Source organism: Mesoplodon densirostris, chromosome 14, assembly GCF_025265405.1.
Source record: "Mesoplodon densirostris isolate mMesDen1 chromosome 14, mMesDen1 primary haplotype, whole genome shotgun sequence".
Taxonomy (NCBI): domain Eukaryota; kingdom Metazoa; phylum Chordata; class Mammalia; order Artiodactyla; family Ziphiidae; genus Mesoplodon; species Mesoplodon densirostris.
In genome coordinates this window covers 70,953,726-70,981,500 of record NC_082674.1, presented here as the reverse complement: position 1 = coordinate 70,981,500, position 27,775 = coordinate 70,953,726, and the positions used below count along the sequence as shown (strand labels likewise).

At 42.6% G+C, this 27,775-nt stretch overlaps 1 protein-coding gene across 1 annotated transcript; it reads left to right on the top strand.

The window, feature by feature from the left end:
- The first annotated feature begins 18,547 nt into the window (after positions 1 to 18,547).
- PDCL3 (phosducin like 3) lies at positions 18,548 to 27,435 on the top strand. Its single transcript, XM_060117695.1, has 6 exons — positions 18,548 to 18,672; positions 20,770 to 20,899; positions 23,568 to 23,658; positions 23,854 to 23,997; positions 24,962 to 25,170; positions 27,060 to 27,435. Exons 1-6 carry the CDS (start codon positions 18,667 to 18,669, stop codon positions 27,200 to 27,202), a joined length of 723 nt encoding a protein of 240 aa, XP_059973678.1. The 5' UTR covers positions 18,548 to 18,666; the 3' UTR covers positions 27,203 to 27,435.
- The last annotated feature ends 340 nt before the right edge of the window (positions 27,436 to 27,775 follow it).

Here is a 27,775-nt window from a genome sequence, read left to right as displayed (position 1 = left end):
ATGGAAACAACCTAAATGTCCATCAACAGATGAATGGATAAAGAAGATGTGGTAAAAAAAAAAAAAGAAGAAGAAGATGTGGTACATATATGCAATGGAATATTACTCAGCAATAAAAAAATAACAAAATAATGCCATTTAAATCATGGACTGTTTATAACAACCTTAGGAGTCCTTGTCCCCATTTTACGGTTGAGAAAACTGGTAGAGATGAGTTAGCCTTTCCCACGGGTTAATTCTTATGTACAAGCCATCATCATTGTTTGCTTGAAGTAGTTTGATAACATCGATGCAGCACGAAGCCTTTTCCCTGTGGGTAGAAGAAAGGGGGAGGTTGTTTATTTTGGGGAAAATTGTACCAAGGACATAAGAATGCTGTGCTTTGGAAAATACCACATCTTTCTTAGTATTTTCATACATTTTAAGAAATGTCCTTTTTGTTGACCTTAGGATTAGTGAAGCTGATTTTGAATAGATCAGCTTGACAAGGCAATAGTTTCCAAGGAGGGCAGGGAGAGCCCCTAGGGGATGTCTCAGAAATGAGTCAGAACTTTTTGGTCACTTCAGTGACTAGATGGGGAGAGGAGTCTGGATGGCACCCATGTGTGGAGTTGAGGAACATAGGACTTTCCTGTAGCTGTAAAACCTGCTTAAATTTAAGCATAAATTTTTGTCCAGTTTGAAGTGAATTTTTCTAGGACTACAACAAACTTTCTGGAAGGTCAATTCTCTTTAAAATCGAGGGAAGATTGTACTTCGTTTTGATTTGAATTTTGCCTAATTGTTCACCATTTTAGAAAATCATCACTCTACCCATAATATTTCAGTTACCATGGCAACATACCTATTAGTCAACATTAATATCTGTGTAATTGCAGTGATTCTGCTTGTGTATAGACAAATATATTTACTTAGTTCTTATTTTCAAATGTTAGAAATAAAGAAAAATGAATGTTTTTCATTAGAAATTGGTGCAATCGCCTGACTACTTGATTATATATTCTAGTGTAGCCATACTGAAGGACTCACATATTGAAAATGGATTATTCTACTTTATACTTAAGGCACTATGTTGATTTTTTTTTTTTTTTTCGGTACGTGGGCCTCTCACTGTTGTGGCCTCTCCTGTTGTGGAGCACAGGCTCTGGACGCGCAGGCTCAGCGGCCATGGCTCACGGGCCCAGCCGCTCCACGGCATGTAGGATCCTCCCGGACCAGGGCGCGAACCCGTGTCCCCTGCATTGGCAGGCGGACTCTCAACCACTGCGCCACCAGGGAAGCCCTTATGCTGATTTTTAAAAATTATTGTTTGTCATTATGTTATCTTTCAATTGAATTTCAGAATAAGAAAGAAAACATACATAATATCTGTTAACCTAAGGGGTGCAGGTCTGGCAATGTTGAGAACCATTGTGGGAAAGGAAAACCAGGAAAGTGGTTATTGTCACACCTGGGCTGAGGTGGCAGATTATTCCCAGAGCTCTTTGGCACAGAGGGAGCCCAAGTGTGTGATTTGAAGCAAAAGAGAAGCCTCCAGAAGGGAAGAACCCCCAAATTCCAGATGGGTAGTTGGAATGCAGAACTGGAGAGACCAAAGAAGCCACCATGATAAAGAGAAGTGAGGATTTCTGGCCACAGAACCTTGTAGGGTCTATGAAAGGGTATGTGTTCCATTCAGAAGTCGGTGAGAGGTTATTGACAGGTTTAAATAGGAGGATGATCAAATTTTCGTGTTAGGAAGAATTCAATATGCAGAAACGGTTGGAGGAGAGTGAGATTAGAGTAATTCCATAGGAGACTGCTCAGGAATCTAGGAGGGAGATAATGATGGCTTGGATTGGGGTCTAGACAGTAGAAATGCTGAGGTGTGCAGGAGGGGTTCCAGAAAAACTCAGGAGGTAGAATAGGCAGGACTTGGCAGTTGCATGAGGAGAACCCTGCAACATGCAGCTCCAGCTCCTCTGTCGGCACAGCCATTCTTCAGAAAGGAAGCATGGACCCGCCAACCATGACCTGAGAACATTTTAACGCAGTCAGATTTATTGAGATACAATGTTGAAAACAGATAACTCACATACAGTAGACTACACATCTAAATGTACAATTGGATACATTTTGACATAGGGATGCACCAGTGAAACCATCACCACAGTCAAAATCATGACCACACCCTTCACCCCAAAGTTTCCTCACAATCCATCCCTTTTGCCCCTCTGTACAACCTTCCCATTGCAGGCACAACAGATAGGCTGTCTGTCATTACAGATTACATTGCATTTTCAAGGATTTTATATAATAGAATCAGGTTAGCGCAATTTCATGTGCCCGATGCACAGTGAGGCCAAACACACCAAAACATCAGAGTTTGGAGCAGAGAAAGGTTTATTGCAGGGTTATGCAAGGAGATGGGTGGCTCATGCCCTAAAAAGCCCCGAGTTTCCCGAAGGGTTTCAGCAAAGCACTGTTAAAGGCAAAGTGAGGGAGGGGGCTCGCAGGGTCTGTGATCAGCTCATGTACAATTCTCTGACTGGCTGATGGTGAGGTAATAGGGTGGTGTCACAGGGGTTCACATTATCAGTCCTTAGCCTCCAGGAAAAGAAGAAGTTATGGGAGCGGGCCTATCCTAGGAAGGCCCCATAGGGTCCTGCTCAGTTACAATCATACATTATGTATTCTTTTTGGTTTGGCTGCTTTCAAAACATAATTGTCTTGAGATTCATCCATGTGGTTGTACATAACAATAGTTCATCTCTTTCGTTTCTAAGTAGAATTCCATCGTATAGATATACAACTATTTGTTTATCTATTTCCTATTTGATGGACATTTGGGTTGTTTCTAGTTCGTTCGGGGCCATTTAAAATAAAGCTGCTGTAAGCATTTGTATACAAATCATTGTATGGACCTATGCTTTTTTTTGTCTCTTAGATAAGTACCTAGAACTGGAAGAGCTAGGTCATATGGTAGATAGATGGATATTTAACTTTCTAAAAAGCTGCTGAAGTGTTTTTCCAAAGTGTTTGCACCATTTTACATTTCCATCAAAACTATATGAGAAATCCAATTTCTTCACATCCTTGTCTACACTTGGTGTGGTCAGCCTTTTAAAATTTAGCCACTCTACAGGTAGGTACTAGTTCAGATGGTTTTATTTTCACTGCCTTAGTGAGTAATAACATGGAGTGTCTTATGTGTGCTTATTTGTCATCCTTGTATCTTTTATCGTGAAGATTTTTGGCCCATTCTTTCATTGGGTTGTTTGTTTTCTTAATGAGTTTTGAGAGTTCTTTACATATTCCAGATACAAGTCCTTTATCAGATGCACGATTTTGCAAATGTTTTCCCCCAGTCTGTGGTTTATCTTTTCATTCTCTTAACAGTACCTTCTAAAGAACAGAAATTCTTAATTTTGATGATTTCTAGTGTATCATTTTTTCCTTTATAGATCCTGTTTTTGGTGTTGAATATAAGAGCTTGTTGCTTAACACAAAATCACAAAGATTTTGTCCTAGGTTTTCTTCCAGAAGTTTTTAAAATTTTAGGTTATATATTTAAGCCAATGATCCATTTTGAGTTAATTTTGGTTTTGGGTGTGAGATATAGATCTACATTCTTATTCTTTTTTGCATATGGATATCCAATCATCCTTTCTCTACTGAATTGTATCACACTGCATTAATTACTGTGGCTTAATATTAAGTGTTGAAGTCACGTAATGTTAGTATTCTAACTTTGCTCTTCTTTTTCAAAGTTGTTTTGGCTATTCCATGAAATGCATAAAATATGCATTTCCATTTGAATTTTAGAATCAGCTTTTCATTTTCTACAGAAAAGTCTGCTCACTTTCTTATTTTATTGCATTAGCTAGGATTTTTGGTAGGATGTTGAAAAGAAGTGGTGAGAGTGGGCATCCTTGCCTTGTTCCTGATCTTATTGGGAAAGGATCTAGTTTTTCACCATTAGGTATGGTGTTAGCTGGTGGCTTTTTGTGGATGTTCTTTGTAAAGTGGAGGAAGTTACCCTCTTATTCCTTGTTTGCTAAGAGTTTTTATCATGAACGGGTGTTAGATTTTGTCAAATGCTTTTTCTGCATCTATTGATATCATGATATACTTTTTCTTTTTTACTTGTTAATGTGATGATTACATTAATTGATTTTCTAATCAATTCAGGGACTAGGTTTGCATGCCTGGAATAAATCCCACTTGGTCATCATGTGCAATTATTTTTACACATTGTTGGATTCAATTTGATACTATTTTGTTGAGAATTCTTACATCTATATTCATGAGAGATACTGAAATGTAGTTTCCCTTTCTTGTAATGTCTTTGTCTGGTTTTGGTATTAAGATAATGATGCGCTCATAGAATGAGTTAGGAGGTATTCTCTCTGCTTCTATTTTCTGGAAACGATTCTAGAGAATTGGTATAATTTCTTCCTTAAATATTTTGTAGAATTCACCAGTGAACCCATCTGGGCCTGGGTCTTTCTTTTGAAAAGTTTTGGAAGGTTATAGTTATTGATTTAATTTATTTAATAAATATAGGCCTATTCAGATTATCTGTCCAGACACTGTACTGCTGGCATATGCATAGACGTATAGAATTGAGAGTCCAGAAATAAACTCTCACATTTATGGCCATATGATTTTTGACAAGGATGCCAAAACAATTTAATGGAGAAAGAATAGTCATTTCAACAAATGGTGCTGGGGGAATCCCGCGGTGGTCCAGTTTTTAGGACTCCGAGCTCTCACTGCCGAGGGCCCAGGTTCAATCCCTGGTTGGGGAACTAAGATCCCACAAATGCTATGGCCAATAAATAAATAAAATAATATTTAAAAAATGGTGCTGGGATAGCTAGATATCCACATGCAGGAGAATGAAGTTATACTCCTTTCTCATACTATGTACAAAAATTAACTCAAAATGAATTATAGACCTAAATGTAAGAGCTAAAGCTATAAAACTCTTAGAAGAAAACATAGATGTAAATCTTTGTGACTTTGGATTGGACAAGGGTTTCTTAGACATGACATCTAAAGCACAAGCAAGAAAAGAAAAATTAGATAAACTGAACATCATTAAAATTTTTTAATTTTTTGCTTCAAAGGACACTATCCAGAAAGTGAAAAGACAACCCACAGAATGGGAGAAAATTTTTGCAAATCATTTACCTGATAAGGGAGTGGTATTAGAATATATATAGAACCCCTATAATTCAACAATAAAAAGACAAATAACCCAATGAAAAATGAGCAAAGAATTTCAATAGTTGTTGTTCAAAAAAGATGCATATATATGGCTAATAAGCACATGAAAAGATACTCAGCATCATTAGTCACTGGGAAAATGCAAATCAAAACTACAATGAAATACCACTTTACACACCCGAGGATGGCTATAATCAAATAGACAAGTGTTGGTGAAGATGTGGATAAATTGGAACCCTTATACACTGCTGGTGGGAATATGAAATTGTGCAGAAGGATTAGAAAACTGTAAGTTCTTCAAAAAGTTAAACATAGAGTTACCATGTGATCCAGCAATTACACTCCTAGACAATTCCACCCAAGAGAATTGAAAACACATTCACACAAAAACTTTCACACAAATGTTTATAACAGCAAGTGTTCCACCAAACTCAGCAAGAAGCATGACCCCAGGCTCTGGGGCTACTGGCAAGCAGGCAATAAAGACACAGGCACGAGGATAGAGAAGCAATATCTAAAGAGAAAATGCCCCAAATGCCCATGACTAAAGTTTAGTTGAATAAATCTATTCTATTTAGAATGGCTGATAACATTTAAAAGACTCCAAATCATAGGGTAAGTGTTTTAATGAAATGGTAAATTCAAGGGAACTTTATGAGTTTCCTTTAGAGAAAATGTATTAAATTTTTTGTTTTTCAACTTTTCCAATCACAAAAAAGTCCTGTAATTCTTTTGATTCTAAGGGACCTACAGTGCCCCAAAAGCATACAAGATGGTCACAGGGCTGCCTCCTGATTTCTATCATAGTAGCCAAAAAGTGTAAACAACAGAAATGTCTGTCAACTTATGAATGAATAAACAAAAGATAATATATTTATGAGAGAATTTTATTCAGCCTTAAAAAGGAATGAAGTAGTGATACATGTTACAACATGGATGAACCTTGAAACATTACATGCTAAGTGAAAGACACCAGACACAGAAAGCCACATATGTATGATTCCATTTATATTAAATGTCCAGAATAGGCAAATTCACCAAGACAGAAAGTAGATTAATGGTTCCCAGGGTCTGAGAAAAAGGATGAATGGGGAATGAGTGCTAATAGGTTTGGGGTTTTCTGAGGTGATGAAGATGTTCTGGAATTGGATAGCGGTGATGGTTGCACAACATTATAAATATACTAAAAACTACTGAATTGTATACTTTAAAATGATGTATTTATGGTATGTGAATTATAGCTCAATAAAACTGTTATTAAAAAAAGTAATACAGACATATTAAAGAAAATGTAAAAAGTGGAGAAAAGAAATGGCTGTAATTTCACTGTGTTAGGATCCAGTCAGGAAAAAACAAACTGTACTAGATATTTCAGATGGATGGGATTTAATATAGAAAACTAGTTTGAAAGTGCTGATAGAACCAAAGGAGCCACAGAGGAGAAGGTGAGATATTGCAAAGATTAGTAAGTGCAGAAATCACCCACCATGCCCAGGGCTAGGGGAACAGAAGGAGTTGGGGGAGGGTGGTGCTATCAGAACCCAGGAGCTTGCTCCTTGCTGGGGAGGCCCCAGGGAGTATTGGAACAGCCCAGGTGAGGCCATTTGGGCCGGTACTAAAACCCTGGAGAGATATCTCTGGGGGTGAGGAAGGGTGCAGGGGTCCCTTCAATGAAGGAGTGCCGCCCAGAGCATCCGGAAACAGTCGTGTCTCCCCTCCCCCACCTACTCCTCCCACTGCACTTTCCAGGATCAGAACCGCAGGTGAGGCAGCCAGCTGGGAAGGAGTGGGAGCAGTTTGTCTGCAGGTCCCAATCCCCTGCAGCCCACAGCAGAGCTCTGCAGGTAGGGAATGGGTTAGGAGGACAAATGTCAGGACCACCCACCAGGAATCTGACGATATTCTGACTGTGGAATGCGTCTAATTTCATTTTTATGGAGATTCATTTTATGGAGATGTTTTAGAAATACTATATTTCCATTTGTTGCCTGCTTTTTTTTTTTTTTTTTTTTTTTTTTTTTTTGCGGTACGTGGGCTTCTCACTGTTGTGGCCTCTCCCGTTGCGGAGCTCAGGCTCCGGACGCGCAGGCTCAGCGGCCATGGCTCACGGGCCTAGCTGCTCCGCGACATGTGGGATCTTCCCGGACCGGGGCACGAACCCGTGTCCCCTGCCTGCACTGGCAGGCGGACTCTCAACCACTGCACCACCAGGGAAGCCCTGGTGCCTCCTTTCTCTATTTTACATTATATAAAGACATGAAAAATGCTTATGATCATCATCATGACTGCCATTCCTCAAGGCCATGTAGAGCCCCAATGAAACACTGAGGTCAGATTTCACAAACTGTGGTCTAAGCACCACCAGTTTCAGGATCACCTGGAAGAGTTATCCAAAACTCTATCCCTTACCTATGGAACCAGAATCTCTGGGCACGGGACCTGGAATCTGCATTTTAAACACTCTCCAAGGAATTTTTATTTACACCAAGATTGGTGAACACTCCTGAAACCTGGAGAAGCTGAAATATTAAGTTCTATCAAATGCTGTCCTACGTCAATCCCAGTCTCCCAATTTATCCCTCCCTTCCCCTTACCCACTGGTAACCGTAAGTTTCTTTTCTACATCTGTAATTCTATTTCTGTTTTGTAGATAAGTTCATTTGTACCCTTTTTTTAGATTCCACATATGAGCGATATCATATGGTATTTGTCTTTCTCTGTCTGACTTACTTCACTCAGCGTGATAATCTCTAGGTCCATCCGTGTTGCTGCAAATGGCATTATATCGTTCTTTTTTATGGCTGAGTAATATTCCATTGTATATATGTACCACATCTTCTTTATCCATTCCTCTGTTGATGGACATTTAGGTTGCTTCCATGTCCTGACTATTGTAAATAGTGCTTCAATGAATATTGGGGTGCATGTATTTTTCAAATTATGGTTTTCTCTGGATATATGCCCAGGAGTGGGATTGCTGGATCATATGGTAGCTCTATTTTTAGTTTTTTAAGGAACCTCCATACTGTTCTCCATAGTGGCTGTACCAATTGACATTCCCACCAACAGTGTAGGAAGGTTCCCTTTTCTCCACACCCTCTCCAGCATTTATTGTTTGTAGATTTTTTGATCATGGCCATTCTGACCGGTGTGAGGTGATAACTCATTGTAGTTTTGATTTGCATTTCTCTGGTAATGAATGAGAAAAAAAAAAGCTGTTCTATCTTTTCATTTTGCTTCTTTTCCTAGAAAATTGTTGTTGAAATCCATTAGCTATAGCCTTCTGGGAAGACCGGGAAGACAGCTTTCCCCATGGTCATGGTCACCAGAATTTTCCCCTAAAGTTTCTTTCATAATATATACCTCACTGGGTTCAGTAATCCTCAAGGTTCCCAAAACTTCTAAATGTTTCCACTGTAGACACCATCTCAGCACCTAGTTTTTCCTGTATCCACCATCTCTTAATCATCTGAACTTCCGGCCAGCCTCACAAATGATAGAGGCTGGCCGCCATGCAATCATCTCCTGTGATAGCACATCAACACATTCTCCTTTTTTTCTTTTTTCTCTTTAAGACGCATAAGCAGGGAACGAGAGGCAATGGAAAGAAACGAAGGGGAATTGAGTGCCGTTTTTCACTGAGAAATCACACACTGGCCAATTTTGGGAAGATGGCTGCCTAAAGATCAAATAGAAATAATGTTTGGAAGATGAAATTTGCAAATTATTTGGTAGCAGCTGTGGAGTCCGGTTTAATGATAGCTCATTAAAATTGCTCTTTTAAGCCCACAGGTGAATCTTCCTATGCAAGCCTTTTCTTTGAAAAAAAGGAAATGTTGAGGTTAGCTCACCATGTGAATCTACTCATCTATTTCTTCTAGGCTGAGAAAGAACAATGGACTAATAACACCGTTCCTATATTCAGGGTCCTGTAAGGCAAAGACTCACAGTCACCAAATTTTAATGTCAGCTGCAGCTTTTCCAGCAATCTGAGGAGTCATGAATACCAGGCATTTTGCTCAGAAAATACCTGTGCCGAGGCACGGTAATATCCTATGTGATCACATATCCCAGGAGAATCCTCCGTGAAGTATGTCTAGGTGTGAGTCACATTTTTTTTTTGTTGTTGTTGTTTTGCTTTGTTAATGCAGATTTTTGGTACATTTCTATCTACGGGTGCTTGGGCTCCCTGAAGGGATTTTTCTTGTACTTGCCTGTTTGGAAATCCATACAATGCATTTAATTTAAGGACTGGCCTCTCTGTTTTATTAAGTCCGTTCATCATTTTTTGAGGGGTCATAAACACCTACCCCGGAAGGGAGCGGGGGAATAGGCAGCCACTGCTAGAAAGGCCAACCCAGGACTCCCGTGGTTAAGACCCCAAGCTTCCAATGCAAGGGGGCTCAGGTTCGATACCTGGTTGGGGAACTAAGATCCCACATGACAAGTGGCCCGGCCAAAAAAACCCCCCAAAGAATTCACTGCGTGACAGTCATTGCTAAGCTAAGGAGATGAAGAAGAAAGCTGCTGAATGCCGTTCTAATGATTTGTGCAAGAAATATGGTGGATGGGAACCCTTTGCCTGAGACGGGGGTGCTGGGGAGCAAGGACAAAGGGGCTTGTGACTGTGACAGGTCAGAAAGGGCTGCAGAGGATAAATGTGGCCAGGTGGCAGGGGACAGGTCCCAGAGGAGACAGGCAGGTAAAGTCACTCCCCTCCCCAGGACTGGGTTTGAGGCCCCTCCACCCCGGAGGGATCAAACACCAGAGGCCCGGCTGTCTTGGAAAAAAGATGACCATGAGGCTTGAATCTTATTTTATTACACACCCCATGGCTGCCACGCAGGGGGCTTGTTCAAGACCTCAAGGCCACAACGGTACACGGGAGACTGTGAAGTGTTTAAGTATGTTTGAGAGACACCTGATCCTGCCCAGAAAAAGAGAAGTGATTGACGTGGACACACCTATCCGAAGGATGCCTCTGGGCATCACAGCCATCAGCCCACAAACTACTGCTTAAGGTCACGCTGCTTCCTCACCAGACACAGGCTGTGATGAGCACTCTGTACATGGGCAGGCCCCAAAGGGAGAGACTGCAGACCGGGCTACCTCCCTCGAAGTCTGTAAGGCTCTCTGTCCATTATTAAGAGATGCAGGACCTATGTCTGACACTTGCCACTGGCTGTCTCTCCCTTCAGATGTATGGGATGCCTCTTCACTGATTGGGACAAACTCCTATATTTCCCGAAGCCACAAGTGGAAGGTCACAGCAGCTCCCAGGCCACCCTGGCTGGGGACGCCAATGGTTATGCCTGTGTCTGCGGCAGAGGATGGGAAGAGCCCAGGGCCAAAGTTCCAGGGAAAAGAGGATCAGGATTCACCAGGTATCAGGAGTGCTCCCGTGGTCCCTTGTTGTCCCAGCCCCCCACTTCCAGTAATGTCGGGGGGAATCAAATCCAACATGCCTCCCATACACTGTTCACGGAAGGCCCAGTGGATTCCCTTGAGCCCATCTGCTCTGCCGTCAAGAAATCTAAAGTGTTGGCCACAGACCCTGCAGCAGGCACGGTGCAAGTGTGTGTGGAAGCAAGCAAGTCTGTAGCCCCAGGACAGAGAAACACAGCCATGGAAGGGCAGACAGCAAAGAGGAAGCCAAGCCCACGTGGCCATGGTGGTGCTGCAAACTTCGTCCTCAGAAGATGCTTCCAGTTCATCAGCTGGGGCTGCCGGTCTCTGCCCAGAGGGTGACATGAGTGATGACTCCAGGAGCAGGGCCCACCAGCGAGGAAACAGCTAAAGGTCTATAAGGGGACCCCGTGATGCATGCTTGCAGGATGAAGGCTGCACAGTATCCCAGCCCGATGCTGAGGCCTGGATGGGAAGAATGGCAAAGAAGGACGTACCTGTCCGCATGAGAAGTCCCAACCCCTATCTGATGGGTGTAAGTTGCTGCAGGGTAGTGGGGGACAAGCAACTCGAAAGATCATCCTCCAGCCTGTCGTGACCCAGACGTGGAGCCACGAGAGATGACAAGAAAAGAACAGGACCAGAGCAGCCCCGGGGGTGGCAGACTCAGCTCCTCCCTTCCCCTCACAAGAGCACCAGCCCCACCCTGAGGAGTCCAGGACATCTCATAAGTGTGGGTGCTGACCTACAACTGGTTCTGCAGCCAGGAACGTCAAATCCAGCCCTATTACGAGAAACATGGTAGACAGGTGGATGGTGGACATTTTATCTGAGGTTACGGAAGGGAGCAGCATGGAGGCCACGCTGGAGGCAGCTGAGGGGGCAGGGCTGCAGGTCGTGAGGTCCAGGCCACCTGAGACCAAGGAGACAGTGCACTTTGATGTCTATTAAACAGGTGTCCAGGGAACAGACTCCACCTCTCCTTACTGACATTTAAATAAATGAAAAGATCATCACACGATCTCGGAATGAACTGTTGCCTCCTGGTTGGATGTCCCACAGCCTAGCAGTGACCTCAGAATAGACACTCTCATGTCAGCAAAGCTGAAGCCTGAGACCCTGATCTCCAACCAAGTGGAGCCCCGCGTCACACCCGAGCCCACAGAGCCAGTAGGAATGCTCCATCCTGCCTGAATTCCTGTCACTTTTGTTTCCCCAGAGCTATGGCTGAAAGTCACAGTCTGTGGTCTGGGAGGTACTATCCTGTGATGTACTGAATTGTGTTCCTCCCCTCCCCAAATTTATATATTGAAGCCCCAACCCCTAATGTGACTGTATTTGGAAACAGGGCCTTTATGGAAGTAATTAAGGTTAAATGCTGTCATGAGGGTGGGGCCCTGATCCCATAGGATTAGTGTCTTTATAAAATTAGAGGGTGAAGAGAGCATGTGCTCTCTCCACCATGTGAAGACACAGCAAGAAAGTGACTGCCTGGATGCATGCCAAGAAGAGGGCCTTCCCTAGGAACTGAATCCGTAGGCACCTTGGTGTTGGACATTCCAGCCTCTAGACTGTGAGAAAATAAATGTCTATTTTGTAAGCCACTCGGTCTATTGTATTTTGATATGGCAGCCAAGCAAACTAAGATACATCTGTCCCCTCTTTTTCACTGTCCTACCCCCTGTAGATCCCCAAATACAGACATTTGGTCCAGTCCACACAGTCTACAGACTAAGCAAGGACAGGACTCATACCGCACCAGGAAAGGTAGGAGGGGGTGCAGCAGCTTTTGCTGGCAATCAGAACAGGAAAGTCTATCATCATCTGACTTAGCAACTCCATTCCTAGGTATATACCTTACTTACATACACACATTCCAGGAAACTCTACTGAAATCGTGTGCAGCAAAATAACTCGCAATAGCAAACACAGCCCAAATGTCCATCAACAGCAAAATTGGTAAATTCTGGTATAAGCATATAGTGGGATATTATACAATACAGTGAAAACAATGAAATGAATGTGCTATGCATATTAGCATTGATGAATCTCAAATAGTGTTGAGTTCACAAAGCACATGAATTCATATGATATAGTTCCATTTATACAGAAATTCAAGACCAAGCAACATACTGTGTACATATTTGCAATAACTGAAGAGAAAAGCAAGGAGCAATGAACAACACAGCATGCAGGTTAGAGGTTCTTTCTAGGGGAAAAGGAGAGTGGTGTACATCTCAGAGCTTCAACAGTGTTGGGAATTGTTCTATTTCTTAAGCAGGGTGGTGATTGTCCATGTGTTCCTGAGTTTTTTTCTTTTTCACATTTCTCTGAAATTAGGAAAGTCATAATTATAATCTCCATCAACCGGGTGACAGCTGTCATATGTTATTTCCTTAGAAATGCCTTAACGAATTTATTTCTGTTATGTTTTCCTTTTTATAGATGCACAAAAGTAGCATGTGACAGAGATCTGTCTAAATCTGAATGACTCCAACATTCCAAGTGACAAAAAAACATTCTGAGCTCCTCATTTGTTCAGGCTTCTCCAAGGCACTGGAAGGGGTGCTAGCAATGTGTTCATATGTATGTTTCTTTTTTCTTTATTGAAGTATAGTTGATTTACAATGTTGGGCCAATCTCTGCTGTATAGCAAAGTGACTCAGTTATACATATATAGACATTCTTTTTTTTATTCTTTTCCATTATGGTTTATCCCACAGATTTGGATATAGTTCCCTGTGCTATACATTAGGACCTTGTTGTTTATCCATTCTAAATGTAATAGTTTGCATCTACCAACCCCAAACTCCCATTCCATCACTCTCCCTTCCCCCTCCCCCTTGGCAACCACAAGACCACTCTCTATGTCTATGAGTCAGTTTCTGTTTTGTAGATAGGTTCATTTGTGTCATATTTTAGATTCCACATATAAGTGATATCATATGGTATTTGTCTTTCTCTGTCTGACTTACTTCACTTCGTATGATAATCTCTAGCTGCATCCACATTGCTGCAAATGGCATTATTTCATTCTTTTTTATGGCTGAGTAGTATTCCATTGTATACATGTACCACAGCTTCTTTATCCATTCATCTGTTGATGGATATTTAGGTTGCTTTCATGTCTTAGCTGTTGTGAATAGTGCTGCCATGAACATAGGGGTGCATGTATCTTTTTGACCTATAGTTTTGTCCAGGTATAGTCCCAGGAGTGGGATTACTAGATCATATAGTAATTCTATTTTTAGTTTTCTGAGGAACCTCCCTACTGTTTTCCATAGTGGCTGTGTGTATGTCTTTTTGTAAATGTTTGCAAAGCAGGATATTTAAACCATAGTCAGTTAAGTTCACTTGCTTTCTACTGCAGCTTCCCTTCAGTCACACAGACAACCCCCCACCTCTTCTTTGTCAGATGGTATTAGAGCAGGTGTGAATATTTTTGGAATCTGGCTTGGGGAAAAATGAATTGGGGGGATATTCGCTGGTATACATTTATGTACCAGCAGCTATCTCTATGCCCAGTTATTGCTGGCAGTCCAGAAGAGTAATGACTTGCAGGGATACTGACCTCTCACCCAATGATGTGACGTGAGGTTAAAGGGCCAGAGAACAAAATGTGATATGAATATAATCTATGAACTTCTGTCCTTGGAATGAGGTATTTAGGTAGTTCTAGAAGAAACAGGGTTTGATGAATACAAGCCAGAAGTGAGTCTATGATATGACATAGACATGCCAGACAGTTAATTAATACAAATATTATGTCATTTTCTGAATTTTGTGATGTTTGTGGTATTTGCCAGCTTTTGAAAATTGGTAATTTGTAACTATTACTTTTTCCATTCTAAATAAATGTTCACTTTCATGCCTACTTTTTTTTTTCTTTTTTTTTGCGGTACGCGGGCCTCTCACTGCTGTGGCCTCTCCCGTTGTGGAGCACAGGCTCCGGATGCGCAGGCTCAGCGGCCATGGCTCACGGGCCCAGCCGCTCTGCGGCATGTGAGATCCTCCCGGACCAGGGCACGAACCCGTGTCCCCTGCATTGGCAGGCGGACTCTCAACCACTTGCGCCACCAGAGAAGCCCCATGCCTACTTTTATGTTCATAATTTTGTACCGTTATTTTTTGAACTTTGTATTTTTTAATTTGGTCAAATGTCATCATAACATTTGTATAGGCTGATCTCTATTCAACACAGAAATTGTACTTTATTTCTCTTTCTTGTATGCTTACATTGTATCACTTAAAAATTATAAGGACAGGATATACAGCATTGTAAAATTACTATTCTTACCATATCACAGCTAATGTTATTTTAAAAAACATTTATTGAATGCCTATTCTGTGTAGAAATTATTCTAGAAGATGACATATCATTTAATCTCTATAACAACAGTTCTCAAAATCCCTCAAATGGGGTCTCAGGACCCCTTACATTCTTTTTTTTCTTTTTCCTTATAGTTTTTTTTCCAGCTTTATTGAAAAATAATTGACATACATCACTGTATAAGTTTAAGTTGTGTAGCATGATGGTTTGATCTGCATGTATTGTGAAATGATCACCACAATAGGTCCAGCTAACATCCATCATCTCGTATAGATACAAAAAAAGAAAAGAAAGAAGAAAAAAGGGAAAAAGAAAATTTCTCCCTGTGATGAGAACTCTAGGATTTACTTTCTTAAAGCCTTTCCCATAGATCATATAGCAATGTCATCTGTAGTCTGCATTGTCGTACATTACATCCCTGCTACTTATTTATCTGATAACTAGAAGTCTGTATCTTTTGACCACCTTCATCCATTCCCTTATCCCCCTACCCTCTGCCTCTGATACCCACAAGTCTTATCTCTTTTTCTGTGAGTTTTATTGTTTGCTTTTTTAGATTCCACATATAATTGCCTTAAAGAGAGACTCCAAGATCAAATGTGTTTCAGGCCTCACAAAACTTATCTGCCCCTAAATAAAAGTTTATCAGAGGATTCTCACTCCCAACTTTCTGTTGCTACCACTTGATCTCCATACCCCCTTATCCTACAACAAGTTAACCACTGCATGAATTTCTGATTTCTTCTTTCTGTGAGTATTTTTGCAAAATTAAGCATATATGAATATACACACATGTATTCTCATTTAACCTTTTATTTTACACCAAAGGTGGCATGTATGTATTCACTATTTTATGCAAATTTTTAAAATTTAGTTTTTATTTTATATTATAGTTGATTTACAATGTTGTATTAGTTTCAGGTGTACAGCACAGTGATTCAGTTATACATATACATGTATCCATTCTTTTTCGGATTCCTTTCCCATATACGTTACTATAGATTATGGAGTAGAGTTCTCTGTGCTATGCAGTAGGTCCTTGTTAATTATCTATGTTATATACAGTCGTGTGTATATGTTAATCCCAAACTCCTTATTTATCCCTCCCCCCACCTTTCCCCTTTGGTAACCATCAGTTTGTTTTCAAAATCTGTGAGTCTGATTCTGTTTTGTAAATAAGTTCATTTGTGTCATTTTTTTATATTCCACATATAAGTGATATCATATATTTGTCTTTCTCTGTTTGACTTGCTTCACTTAGTATGATGATCTCTAGGTCCATCCATATTGCTGCAAATGGCATTATTTCATTTTTTTTAATGGCTGAGTAGTGTTCCATTGTATGTATGTACCAATCTTCTTTATCCGTTCCTCTGTCAATGGACATTTAGGTTGCTTCCATGTCTTGACTAATGTAAATAGTGCTGTCAAATCTGTCATTTTCTAAAATTTGATTTTCTGGATTTTGAGTAATAGTTATCAAAGCCTCTTTCCATTTTTAAGTTATAAAGAAATCATCCCATGTTTTAATCTAGTACTTTTAGCTTTTAATTTTTAATCTAATATACACTGTGAAGTACATATCCAATTTTATCTATTTTCAAATGGCTATCCAATTGCCCCAACGCCATTTATTAAAGAGCCCATCCCCTTACCCCAGCAGACTGAGATGCCATCTAAAGCAAACACTACTGTTTGTATGCACTTGGCTCTATTTCCAGACTTGTTCTGAACTTCCTGCTCCATTGATCTATTTGTCTATTCCTGCATCAATACCACATTGTTTTAAAATCTGGTTGGGCTAGTTGTCCCCTCAGTCTGCCATTCTTGTTGTTTATTTTATCATAAAATCTTTAGAATCAACCTGTCTAGCCTCAGAAAGTAATTTGTTAGGTTTTTAAAGTGAGATTGTGTTAAATTTTACACATTGACTTGGAGAAAACTGACATCTCTGTGATGTTGAGTCACTCCACCCCAAAATGAGGGATTTCTTTCCATTCATTCAAGTCTACTTTCGTTATCTTCAGGAATGTTTTATAATTTTCTCACGTAGGTTTTTATGTACTTCTTGAGTTTATTCCTAGGTGCTTATTTTTCTTTTCTGGTGTTACTGTAAATAGGGTTCATTTTATCTTCTAGTTTGTTATTATAAATACAGACTAAGGTGATTTTTGTAAGTTAATTTACTATCCTGCTCCTATACCGAATTCTCAGATTGTTAGTATGAATTTAAGACTTAATACTCCCAGGGTTTTCCAAGTATGCTATCATATCATATCACCCACAAATAGAAATCTTTTTTTCCAATTCTTTTCTTTTTCCATTCTTACAGTTCCAATTTTTTCTCCTGAGCCCTAATTATTTTCTCCAGAGCTAAGAGTGATGGAATGATGGACAGAAGTTTCTGGGGAGGTGGGAGGGACGGCAGTCTGGAGCATGGGAGGATAGAGTCTTTGACCAAAGTGGGAGAGGCACCTTTCTCTGAGAGAGGAGAAGGCAGTAGAGTTTGAGCCTTTGGCTTGTTAATCTCCTCTGGAGAGAGGGATCACGGGGTGGAGGTGAGTGTCGGCCTCCGGAAGTAACAAGGCTTGGAAAGAGAAAAGGGTAAAACAGCACCCCCTCTAGTGCTGTGGAGGACACTAAGCTTAGCATTGGGCCAAAACCACTCTAAACTAGCCTGGGGCCTGACTTTTCTGGTGAAACCAGGAAAATTCATTCACAGTTTGCTGCCAATAAATGAATAACCAAATGTTTTAAGTGACCTATAATTCTGTGGGAAGGAGTTAGCTAATGTTAAGAATCCTTATAAATGATTAAATCAAAGCTCCTTGCCTTCAAGGAGTCATTTGATTCACTTTATATCAATGGTTGTGTATATTAGCAACACCTGAGGATCTTTAAGAAAATAATCAGTTCCAGGTCCCATTGCTAGAGATTTAATTTGGGGATGGAGCCCCAGGGTAGCTGCAGTTTGCGAAGGCTCCCAGGTGGTTCTAACGTAGCCAAAGTTGAGAGTCCAAGCCTACCCTACAGATGTGTGGGTCTGTGTTACCTGTGTCTGCTTAAGCTGCCAGGAGGCGGCCACTTAGCTCAGATGTGCAGGGAGGAGTATTGCTTTCTTAACTCAAATTCCGAGTGCTGCATACACAGAAGCCTGGGGCTCAGCCCCTGTATCTTACAATTCAGTTTGCTGAGTTCTACTCGGTACCTCCAGTGTGCCCCGCAAAGGGCTAAGCACTTCTGCAAATATCAAACACCTGAGGCTCAGCCAGGTGAAGAGACTTTCACCTTTCTGTTTTAGGTAACCCTGCATCGTTTTTAGTTGTAACACTGAATCACTGAAACGCGTTTCTATTACTAACTTCTTGGGCAGAGACCTCAGACACCTTCGAGCCCGCGGCGGACGGCCCCTCGACCCCAGGGCTCCGAGGCCGAAGACCTGCCCTAATACGGTAGCGCCCGGGGATTGGCTCAGAGTCACACTTGTAGGCGTGTCCTGCCTCGCGCACGCGCACAGCTTCCGCGCCAGTCTCTTGAGAAGCGGGCGCAGGCTCAGACGAGAGAGTTCGCTTCCCGCTAGCTCCGCCCAGCTCGCTCCCGGGGGGCGGGGCGAAAGCCGGGCTGGGAGAAGAAGCGGGGCGGCGGCTGCGCGCGTGCGCGGAAGAGAGCTGAGGGGCGGGTAGGCCGCTGCCGGCCGGGCTCGGAGGAATTGTGAGAAAATGCAGGTGAGCAAGCCCGGGGGCGTGACGTCTGGAGGCTGCGGCCGCTCGTTTGCCCCGCTGGGTCCTCGCCGGCGGCCGGCGGTCCTTGCCGGACCTGTGGGAAGCGCCGGGCCCCGCAGACACGGGGAGGCCACGCGAGACGAGGCCGGCGCAGGCGCGGTGCAGACGGGCGGGCGTGGTCCCGGGGGTCCGCGGGCTGGGCGTCCCCACGCCGTGTGTCCCACTCCGGAATCTCAGCCCTGGGGGCTGCCTCTCCTTGAGCTCGTCTCCCGTGCGGCCTGCGAAGGCCTCTCCGGGTCTTACCTGACAGTTACTTCCTACTTGTTAACTCTCTTAGCGAGCACCTGAGCAGGTGCGTTGTGGACCCCTTCGCGGATGGAAGCTGAGGCTTGGACGAGTGGAGGGTCCCTCCTGGGGGCCGGGATGTCCCATAACATAACCCGTGTTCTGACTCCACCTAGAGCAGGGTGAGGGGTTATTACACCCGCCCCCCAACGTTGGTGTTCAGGTTGAGGTGCGCCCCCTCGGGACTCCCTGGCTTCCAGAGCTCAGCTCGAGGGTCCCGCAGCCCAGTTACTTTCCATCTTAAAATGGATAAAACCACATCCCCCAGTTTTGTTCTTTCATTGTATCAGGAATTTGCTAATGGAATTTGACTAAAACCCACGGAAAAGTGGAAAAAAAGGACACCGTGGAAATGGATGCTTTTATGAGAAAATCTCTGACAACTCAGTTTGGTCACTGTTGAAGGACCCTTCTCCGGAGGTCATTCTGCTGCCTCCCAGAGCTCGCTGTGGCCAGGAATCCTGAGGGACTCATCTCTGACTCAGTGGCAAAAGGGAAATGGAGTTAGTATGGGTTTGGTTGGGGGCTGGAGAGATGATCATCTCCAAATCCAGTGCGTCTGGTGAAGAGGAAACTCAGGGCTGCCCTGGCCTCCTTTGCATTCTCTGTCCTTCAGGTCCTGGCTTAAAAACGTCACCTCCTTCCTGAGCACCCTGTGGAAAGGATTCTGTTAGTTTTTCTTTTGACATATTTCAGCAAGACTGGGACAAGGAGCTGGGGCTGGAGCCTGGTTATCCCAGTGCCCTTTCCACAGCTCCCCGGGTTCATATTCCAGACCAGGTCCGTTAGCAGTCTTCCTGCCAAGCAGTGCCAGACCAGGGTTTGGGCAGCTGGGTTCTGGAGCTAAAAGCCCACTTCGACATTTATCCTTCTCACATTTGATCCTGGTAAATTTGACTTGTCCCAGCCTGGCGCTGTGGCTGTCCCAGGCTTGTGAGGATTAGGTAGATACAGGTAAAGGGCTTCGCAGGGTCCCAGCACCTAGGACTCAATAAACGTCAGCCGCTGTGAGCTCTTCCACGGGGTCTCAGCTCTTCCTCTCAGGTTTGGCCGTTAGAGAGTCAATCAGGCTCTTTTCCCTCTGATTTTCCTGCAGCCACTCGGGAGTTTAGGATGCTTGATCTCTGCACTCAGGCCCTTTGCACAGGCTGGTCCCTCTGCCTGGAAAGTAACTTCCTAAGTTTTCACTCGTCTTTGTGGTTTCGTCTCACCCTCCAGTCATGGTTAAACGTCACCTCTTCCGCAAGAACGTCCTTGGCCATCCTGTGGAATGCAGGCCCCCTGGAACTCTCTAGCTCAGCAGCCTGTTGGTCATTGCATTTGCCATAATTTGAAATATATCTCTTTGTATATTTAATTATTCATTGCCTGTCTCTTCCTCTCACCTGTAAAATAGATGACTTTGGCATTCACCATGCTTTCTTACCATCTAGTACAATAATTTACATATAGTAGGTGTTTAATAAATATCTGCCGAGTGAAGCACTCCAAGTCATTAATGAAAATACCAGAAGCCAGGTCAGAGCCTTGCTGTTAGCACTGATGCCGATCTGCACATCATAGCCTGATTTATACCCCAAGACAGGAAGATTGGAACAGTGGTTGTGGGTCTTTTGACACTTTCTCAGAAATAGGCCACAGAATAGTTTGGTGTGAATTCCCTTTCCCACCGCTTTCCCATGTGACCCCTCCTTACCCATGGCGCCCTCCACAGTGGACTTGGCACTCATGGTATCCTTGGTCCACCGGCTCTAGGACCCCAATGCAGACACCGAGTGGAATGACATCTTACGCAAAAAGGGCATCTTGCCCTCCAAGGAGAGTTTGAAAGATCTGGAGAAGCAGGCAGAAGAGGAGGAGCAGCGGGTCCTTCAGCAGTCCATCGGTGAGCGCGCCGATGCTCTTTATTGCGTGTCTGTCTGCTTAGGAGACAACCTGCCAAGCCTCTAACTGCTTTGGTAGAAGGATCCTCTGAGCAAGAGCTGGGAGCCAGGGATTGGAGTGCTGAGCTGGATGCTGCCTTTGGGATCTCAGGCGGCTCACAGGGCATCTCTGGCTTCAGCTTGCTGGGCCATAGAATTAGGGGGACTTCAGAGGCCCCCTCCTTTTCCACAGTTCCTCGTCGGTGTCGGATGAGCACGTGATAACCCCGAGGAAAGTATTTCCAAGTCTTGACTTTCCTGGTCTGTGATTCACTTTGGATAATGTCCTGGAAATCTGCTCAAAAGTTTTTAGTGTTTGTATTCTCGTGAGGGTATACTTTATCTTTGTGGTTTGATTACGAATATTAAAATAGCTTGATTTGGGGAAGCATAAGATGTTTGCAGTGTACAGGGTCTAGGAGAGGGGCTTTCTCACATGTAGCTGTATCATCTGAATCGGAATCCCTTGGGGTGCTTGTCCCAAAACAAACAAACAAACACACACAACAACACGCAGAACCTACTGAAACAGAATCTCTGGGGGTAAGGCCCAGGACTCTGCATATTAAACCAGTGCTTCAAAGAGTTTCTGATTTACACCAAAGTTTGAGAACCATTGACCACAGGGGCTAGGCCTTTTGTCCCCTGTTGACATGTGAGAGCTAATTTAGAGACGGATTTATTACAAAGCGTTTATCCTGCAAATGTGTACTGAAGGATTGCTGTGTGCTGGGTGTTGTTCCTAGGCAGTGGGGCTTTAGCTGTGCACGGATCAGACAAAAGCCCCTGTCCTCTTGGAGCTTACATTCTAGTGGGAGAGACAGACAGTAAATGATACGTGAGTGAAATGTAGGAAGATAAGGCAGGAAGGGGCCGGAGGAAGGATGGGTATAATTGCAGAAAGGGTCAGAGAGGGCCCCCTGGCAGTTGAGTAGACCTGAGGGAGGTGAGTGAGAAGTGGAAAGCATGTTGGAGAATCCGCTGGGAAGCCAGCAGGACTGGGAGGCAGTGGTGGGAGGTGCACAGAGGCAGCGAGGGCTCGGACCATTAGGACCTTGTAGCTTCTAGTATATGGACCTTGGCTTTGCTGCCAAAGGAGGTGGATGTCACTGGAGGTTTGAACAACGGAGTGACGTGTCCTCTGTGTGGACAGCACCGTCCCATTGTTGCCTTACTGAGTGCAGACTGTGGGGAGGCAAGGCAGGAAGTGGGGAGACCAGTCTGGAAAAGGCTGCAGTGGTACCTTTGGCAAGTGGTGCCATTGGCTTGGAGCAGCGCGGTGGGTGGAAGTGGCCAGATCTGGATGTATTGTGAAGGTAGGACTGACAGGATTTGCTTATGGATCCCATGATGGTGTGAGGGAAGGTAAGTCAAGGATGACTGCAGGGCTCTGGGCTCGAGCGGCCAAAAGGACGGAGTGACCACCAACTGAGATGCGGAAGGCTCGGGGAAGAGCAGGTTTGGAGGTAAGATGAGGAACTCTGTTTGGCACGTGGTCACTTTGAGATTTTTGTTAGACGAATAGAGATGGTAAGGGAGCAGTTGGGGATGCTGTCCCAAGCCAGAGAAATACGGGCTGGAGGCATAACTTCGGGAGTTGTCAGCATGTTGCTGGTATTTAAAGCTGTGAGATGCGGTCAACCAAGGGAGTGGGTATCGATAAGGAAGAAAAGGAGTCCAGTCAGCAAAGGGCCTGAGGGAGGGGCAGCCATAGAGGGGGGAGGAGAGGGGGCCAGAGGAAGGTGGGCTTTTGGGGAGGAGGTGGTGATGGGTTGGGTCAGATGTGCTCATCCGTTGAGAAAACAGAGGTCATTATTGACCTTGATAAGAGCAGTTTCGGGTAGTGATGGGGTGGGGGTCTGGGGACAAAAGCCTGATGTGATTGATGTCAAGAAGCAAGGGTGTTTATGGCAATAAAAACAAAATACAGATTTTATAGCAGTTGATTAAAAGAAAAGGTAGAGCTGCCTGGCACTCACAAGAGAAGACCAGGGGGTAGCCCTTTCACTCTAGGAAGGGTGTGCTGGGGAGGACCTCAGTGGGTATCGTCCCATCTCCTCAGAGGCATGAGAACTGTTATGCACCTGTCCGTGAATGTCTGTGCTTTAAGATCCGGCCAGGTTAGCTCAGGCAAATACAACTCTCCTCTTTTATAAACTTGGGAAACTTCCCGTTTTTATCCTTATTATGTGGAGGTAAGAGAGGCAGGCCGGCAGCTGTCTTTTTTTTTTTTTTTTTTTTTTTTTTTTGGGTACGCGGGCCTCTCACTGTTGTGGCCTCTCCCGTTGCGGAGCACAGGCTCCGGACGTGCAGGCCCAGTGGCCATGGCTTACGGGCCCAGCTGCTCCGCGGCATGTGGACCGGGACACGAACCTGTGTCCCCTGCATCGGCAGGCGGACTCTCAACCACTGCGCCACCAGGGAAGCCCCAGCAGCTGTCTTTTAAAAGCACCCTCCCCTTCTTATTTACTAGTGTAACACCTTAAGTACTTTTTATTTGGGTTTTGGTGGGCTGGGGATCTTTTGGTGTTGCATGCACTCCTTTAGGAAAAGAGTAAAGGGAAGAAAACCAAAATGTGTGTTTGTTCATCTTTTATATTTCTGGTTTCTTGCCAACTCAATGACATTCAGTGAAAACTTATGAAGACATGACTTTGGAAGAACTGGAGGATAATGAAGACGAATTTAATGAGGAAGACGAACGTGCAGTTGCAATGTACAGGTTAGTGCCACCCAGAGGGACTGCTTGGCTTTTTGTGTGGCACTAAAATGTGTGTCCTTTGAAACATTAATAAATCTGGCAAATCAGTAAATAAACCTGGACCTTTACAAAGGTTGCTGTGTGAAAGGGGTGTTGTGTGTGTGTGTGTGTGTGTGTGTGTTTGTAAGATGTCTCTCTCTTCCTTCTGTTGTGCAGGCAGCAAAGACTGGCCGAGTGGAAAGCAACCCAGCTGAAGAATAAATTTGGAGAAGTTTTGGAAATCTCAGGAAAGGATTATATTCAAGAAGTTACCAAAGCTGGTGAGGGCTTGTGGGTCATCTTGCACCTTTACAGACAAGGGTGAGCTGATCTCATGACTGTATTTAAATGTTAATTTGAATTTATATCTTGAACATCTCAGGCTTAATCCACCCAGGAGGTTTTTTTGGTTTTTGGTTTTTTTTTTGCGGTACGCAGGCCTCTCACTGTTGTGGCCTCTCCCGTTGCGGAGCACAGGCTCCAGACGCACAGGCTCAGCGGCCGTGGCTCACCGGCCCAGCCGCTCCGCGGCATGTGGGATCCTCCCGGACCGGGGCATGAACCCACGTCCCCTGCATCAGCAGGCAGACTCTCAACCACTGCGCCACCAGGAAAGCCCTGTTTTTTGTTTTTTTAACTAGTGTTTTTGTTGCTGATTTGCCCAAACCTTATAGCCTAATTTTTGTCTTAAGACTTTCAAATTAATATGTGACTAATAGGAATGCCTTTGTTACAGTGTAGCAGAGGAGACTTTTTTTTTTTTTAATTGTAAATGAATTCCTCAGTCACTTGTCCCTCTGGAGAAGCTCAGGCATTTCACAATTCCATGTAATGAATCACTCTCCTCGATGGTGAGGATGACCTTTGTGAGAATTGTCCACGGCGAGTGAGGCAGTGGATCCCCGGTGCTTCCCACCTCCAATTTTATTCCCATCCTGTGGAGTCTAATGCTTGTGTAGGGAGTTTCTTTGAAGCAGGAAATGCTTTCTGAATCACACATTTTAAGCCTTGAATGCTCTCGCCTATAGAAGAGCAAGACAGTTACCTTTTACATTGGAGCTGTGTTTCTAACTTATTCTTCAGTCAAATTAAGTTGGGCTTTGGATTTTGAGTTCCTCCCTTTGCCTAAACATGTTAGAAAGTTTTTTCTAAATGTTACTTCATTTTGGCTGGAGTAGCAGAATCACTTGTGAAGTCATTTTGAGGTTTTATGTAGGGCAGAAGGGTAGTTGAGATTTATTATGTACAAATGGAGAATCACAGGCTTCTGTTTCTATTTTTATAGGATTCCCCTCTGTGCCCTGATAAATCAGCACTTTAGTGGACTCGCCAGGAAGTTTCCTGATGTCAAATTTATCAGAGCCATTTCAACCACCTGCATACCCAACTATCCTGATAGGAATCTGCCCACAATATTTGTGTACCTTGAAGGTGATATCAAGGCTCAATTTATTGGACCTCTGGTGTTTGGTGGCATGAACCTGACAATGGACGGTAAGGGCCTCTTTGAGGTGCACGTGGGAGATGGGGAGGAGATGCTTTTGTTGACGGGGGTGCCTGTTTTCTAGACACACGTTAGGATGACTTGTCAGATTCACCTTTGCCCTCATGCGAGTGATTGTAAAAAGGGAAGAAGCACGTTGAATCTGTCATCTTAGACAAGTCATTGGGGGCAGTTACAACTGGGCTCTAGTAATTCTCAGTTAAAAGAGGGCACAATGGACTTTAAAATATTTAATATTAATGTCTGATGTGTTTTATTTGTCCCTACGGTTGAATATGTTCATTTTTACTAGTAGCTCAAGATCACATCATTCATTTCTTGTTTAATTCAGATGAACATTATTAGTGACACATGCTTATATGTATCTACATATGTACAAATGTACATATATATAAATCTATAGAAATTTTTTCTCAGTTGAATAGTAGCTTTTAAATTAAAAGTTTATTCTCCCTCTTAACTCCTGAAGGATATGTTTTTTTTTTTTCTGCCTGTTACACAGAAGGTGTTAAAATACATATGCACATATAACATGAGAGAGAGAAGCTGAGGCCTGCAGGTTTCTTGATAAGTTAAATTCTTTATCTGTTTAGTGAAATAATATGTCCAGCTGTACTTTAGTTAGTAGTCTTTAAAAATGTGTGTTAAAATATGACCTTATATTCTACTTTATGTAACTCTTTATGTAAGATATTCAACTGGGAAAAGTGTAAACATATACATACATACATAGACACACATATATGTTACATCAGTTATGCATTATTCCATTGTTCAGAGGCATGGCGTTTCAAACTAAATATGGGTTTGCTTCTTACTTTGGTCTTTTTGCACATACCATGAGGGAAGACAGATAGGTATACAATAATAATTATAGTTTTTATTTCTAGGAAAAGTTTCATTTGAGGATTAGTGAACTTATAAAATAATGATTACTGCATATAAATGAACAGTAACATTAAATACCTTCATTTATACATATGTGTGAATTTAAATATATTCTTAAGAATCAGAAATCTTAAAAAAATCATTTTTAAGAAATCTGTTGAATTTTTATCACACTGAACCAAGGTACCTAGAGCTGAAAATACTGGTGGAGCACTTTGAATTAACACGATTTCAGTAAAATTGGTGTTCAGATTTTAACAGAAGTTTCTAATTGGTAGAGCATCACTTTAACCAGGCTATTTGTAGTAGAATCTCTCAACTGTCCCTCAGTCCTGCCTGGGGTCTTTTCTGCAGTGGAAAAATACATCACTTGATTGTGCTTCACAAGGTCTCACACCCATGTGGATTTTCACTGATTACAAGAGCATAAAATACAGGAGCTGAGCCTTTAGTCACTGATTCTTTATTTTCTGGTACTTTTAAAAATTACTACTTGGAACAAATGTATCAGACCTAGGATGTCATCATACACTGAGCCTTTGACTCTAATAGGTTGAGATATTGGACATGAGGTTTAAGAATTTCCTTTTGTTAACTAAATTTAGATTCAATGATTAGAGTGCCAGCAGGACTGTGAAAAGTATTTCCTTTACATGTTTCATGCTGATTTCTTTTCTGGGAAATTGTGCAAGCCGAGAAACTAGCTGTTAGAAGATAGATTTAGTCTCTGTTTTTTATTTTAGTTATCATAGAGGTTCAAATGTATGTAATATCTCATTTGACCTCATCTTCTGAAAAAGTGTTTGCAGGTATTTTTTTCCTTCTTAAGGCTCTGATTTTTCCCTTTCTCCCAGGCACCTTATAAATATGGCCCTCAAATTAAATTGTCATCAAATGTTGATGATTGTAGTTTCTGCTTAGAAAAACACTGTGGCTTGAGGGCCCCATGCAGACTGTGTCTTAGGCGATTTGCTTTTTCTTTATCATGTAGAGTTGGAGTGGAAATTGTCTGAGTCTGGAGCAATCAAGACAAGCCTGGAGGAAAACCCTAAGAAACCCATAGAAGATGTGCTGCTTTCTTCCGTGCTGTGCTCCGTTCCTGCCAGGAGGGACAGTGATTCCGAAGATGACTAAGGCTGCGGCCCTGGTAACCTGATGAGCTTTCTTGATGTGACACGTCATCTGAATTTTTTTTAAAAGGACAAGTAGTAATGTATACTTTGGTTTTAGCCTTTTATAATTATGTTTCAAATCTCATAGATCTCAGAAGTAATCATTGCTGGGAATCCTTTTAAATTTCTTGGAACTCTCTTTTTAAATTAATAATATTTCCTTAAGGAAAAAATAAAAGCCAGATATTAGTATGGCAGGTGTCTATGTTTTCCTCACTTGTATTTTAGGTGAGCTGTAAAGCTGTTCACTATTTGTTCACATAAAACTATAAAAGAAGAAATATGGAGGGGTTTTCTTTTTAGTAATGTGAGTAAATTATACAGTGGAAAATGGCAAGGTAAGCTTTGCATTTATATTATTATTTGTTTTTATTCTTTTATAGAGGTAGCAGCAGGATTATTAACTCAAATAAAGTAAAGGTATAATTGCTAGGAAGAAGTCTTAGTATTTATCCTATTTAGAAGAAATAGGCAATAATTTTTGGGAAACAAATACTGCCTTATCAAAGCAATAACTGAAAGATTCCAATTTACT

Bases quoted from the DNA above. Each gene is read 5' to 3' on its own strand.
- PDCL3 (XM_060117695.1), top strand. The intron at 23,998-24,961 runs GTGAGCTGATCT...CTATTTTTATAG, and splicing joins TTGCACCTTTACAGACAAGG to GATTCCCCTCTGTGCCCTGA. The intron at 25,171-27,059 runs GTAAGGGCCTCT...TTTATCATGTAG, and splicing joins CATGAACCTGACAATGGACG to AGTTGGAGTGGAAATTGTCT.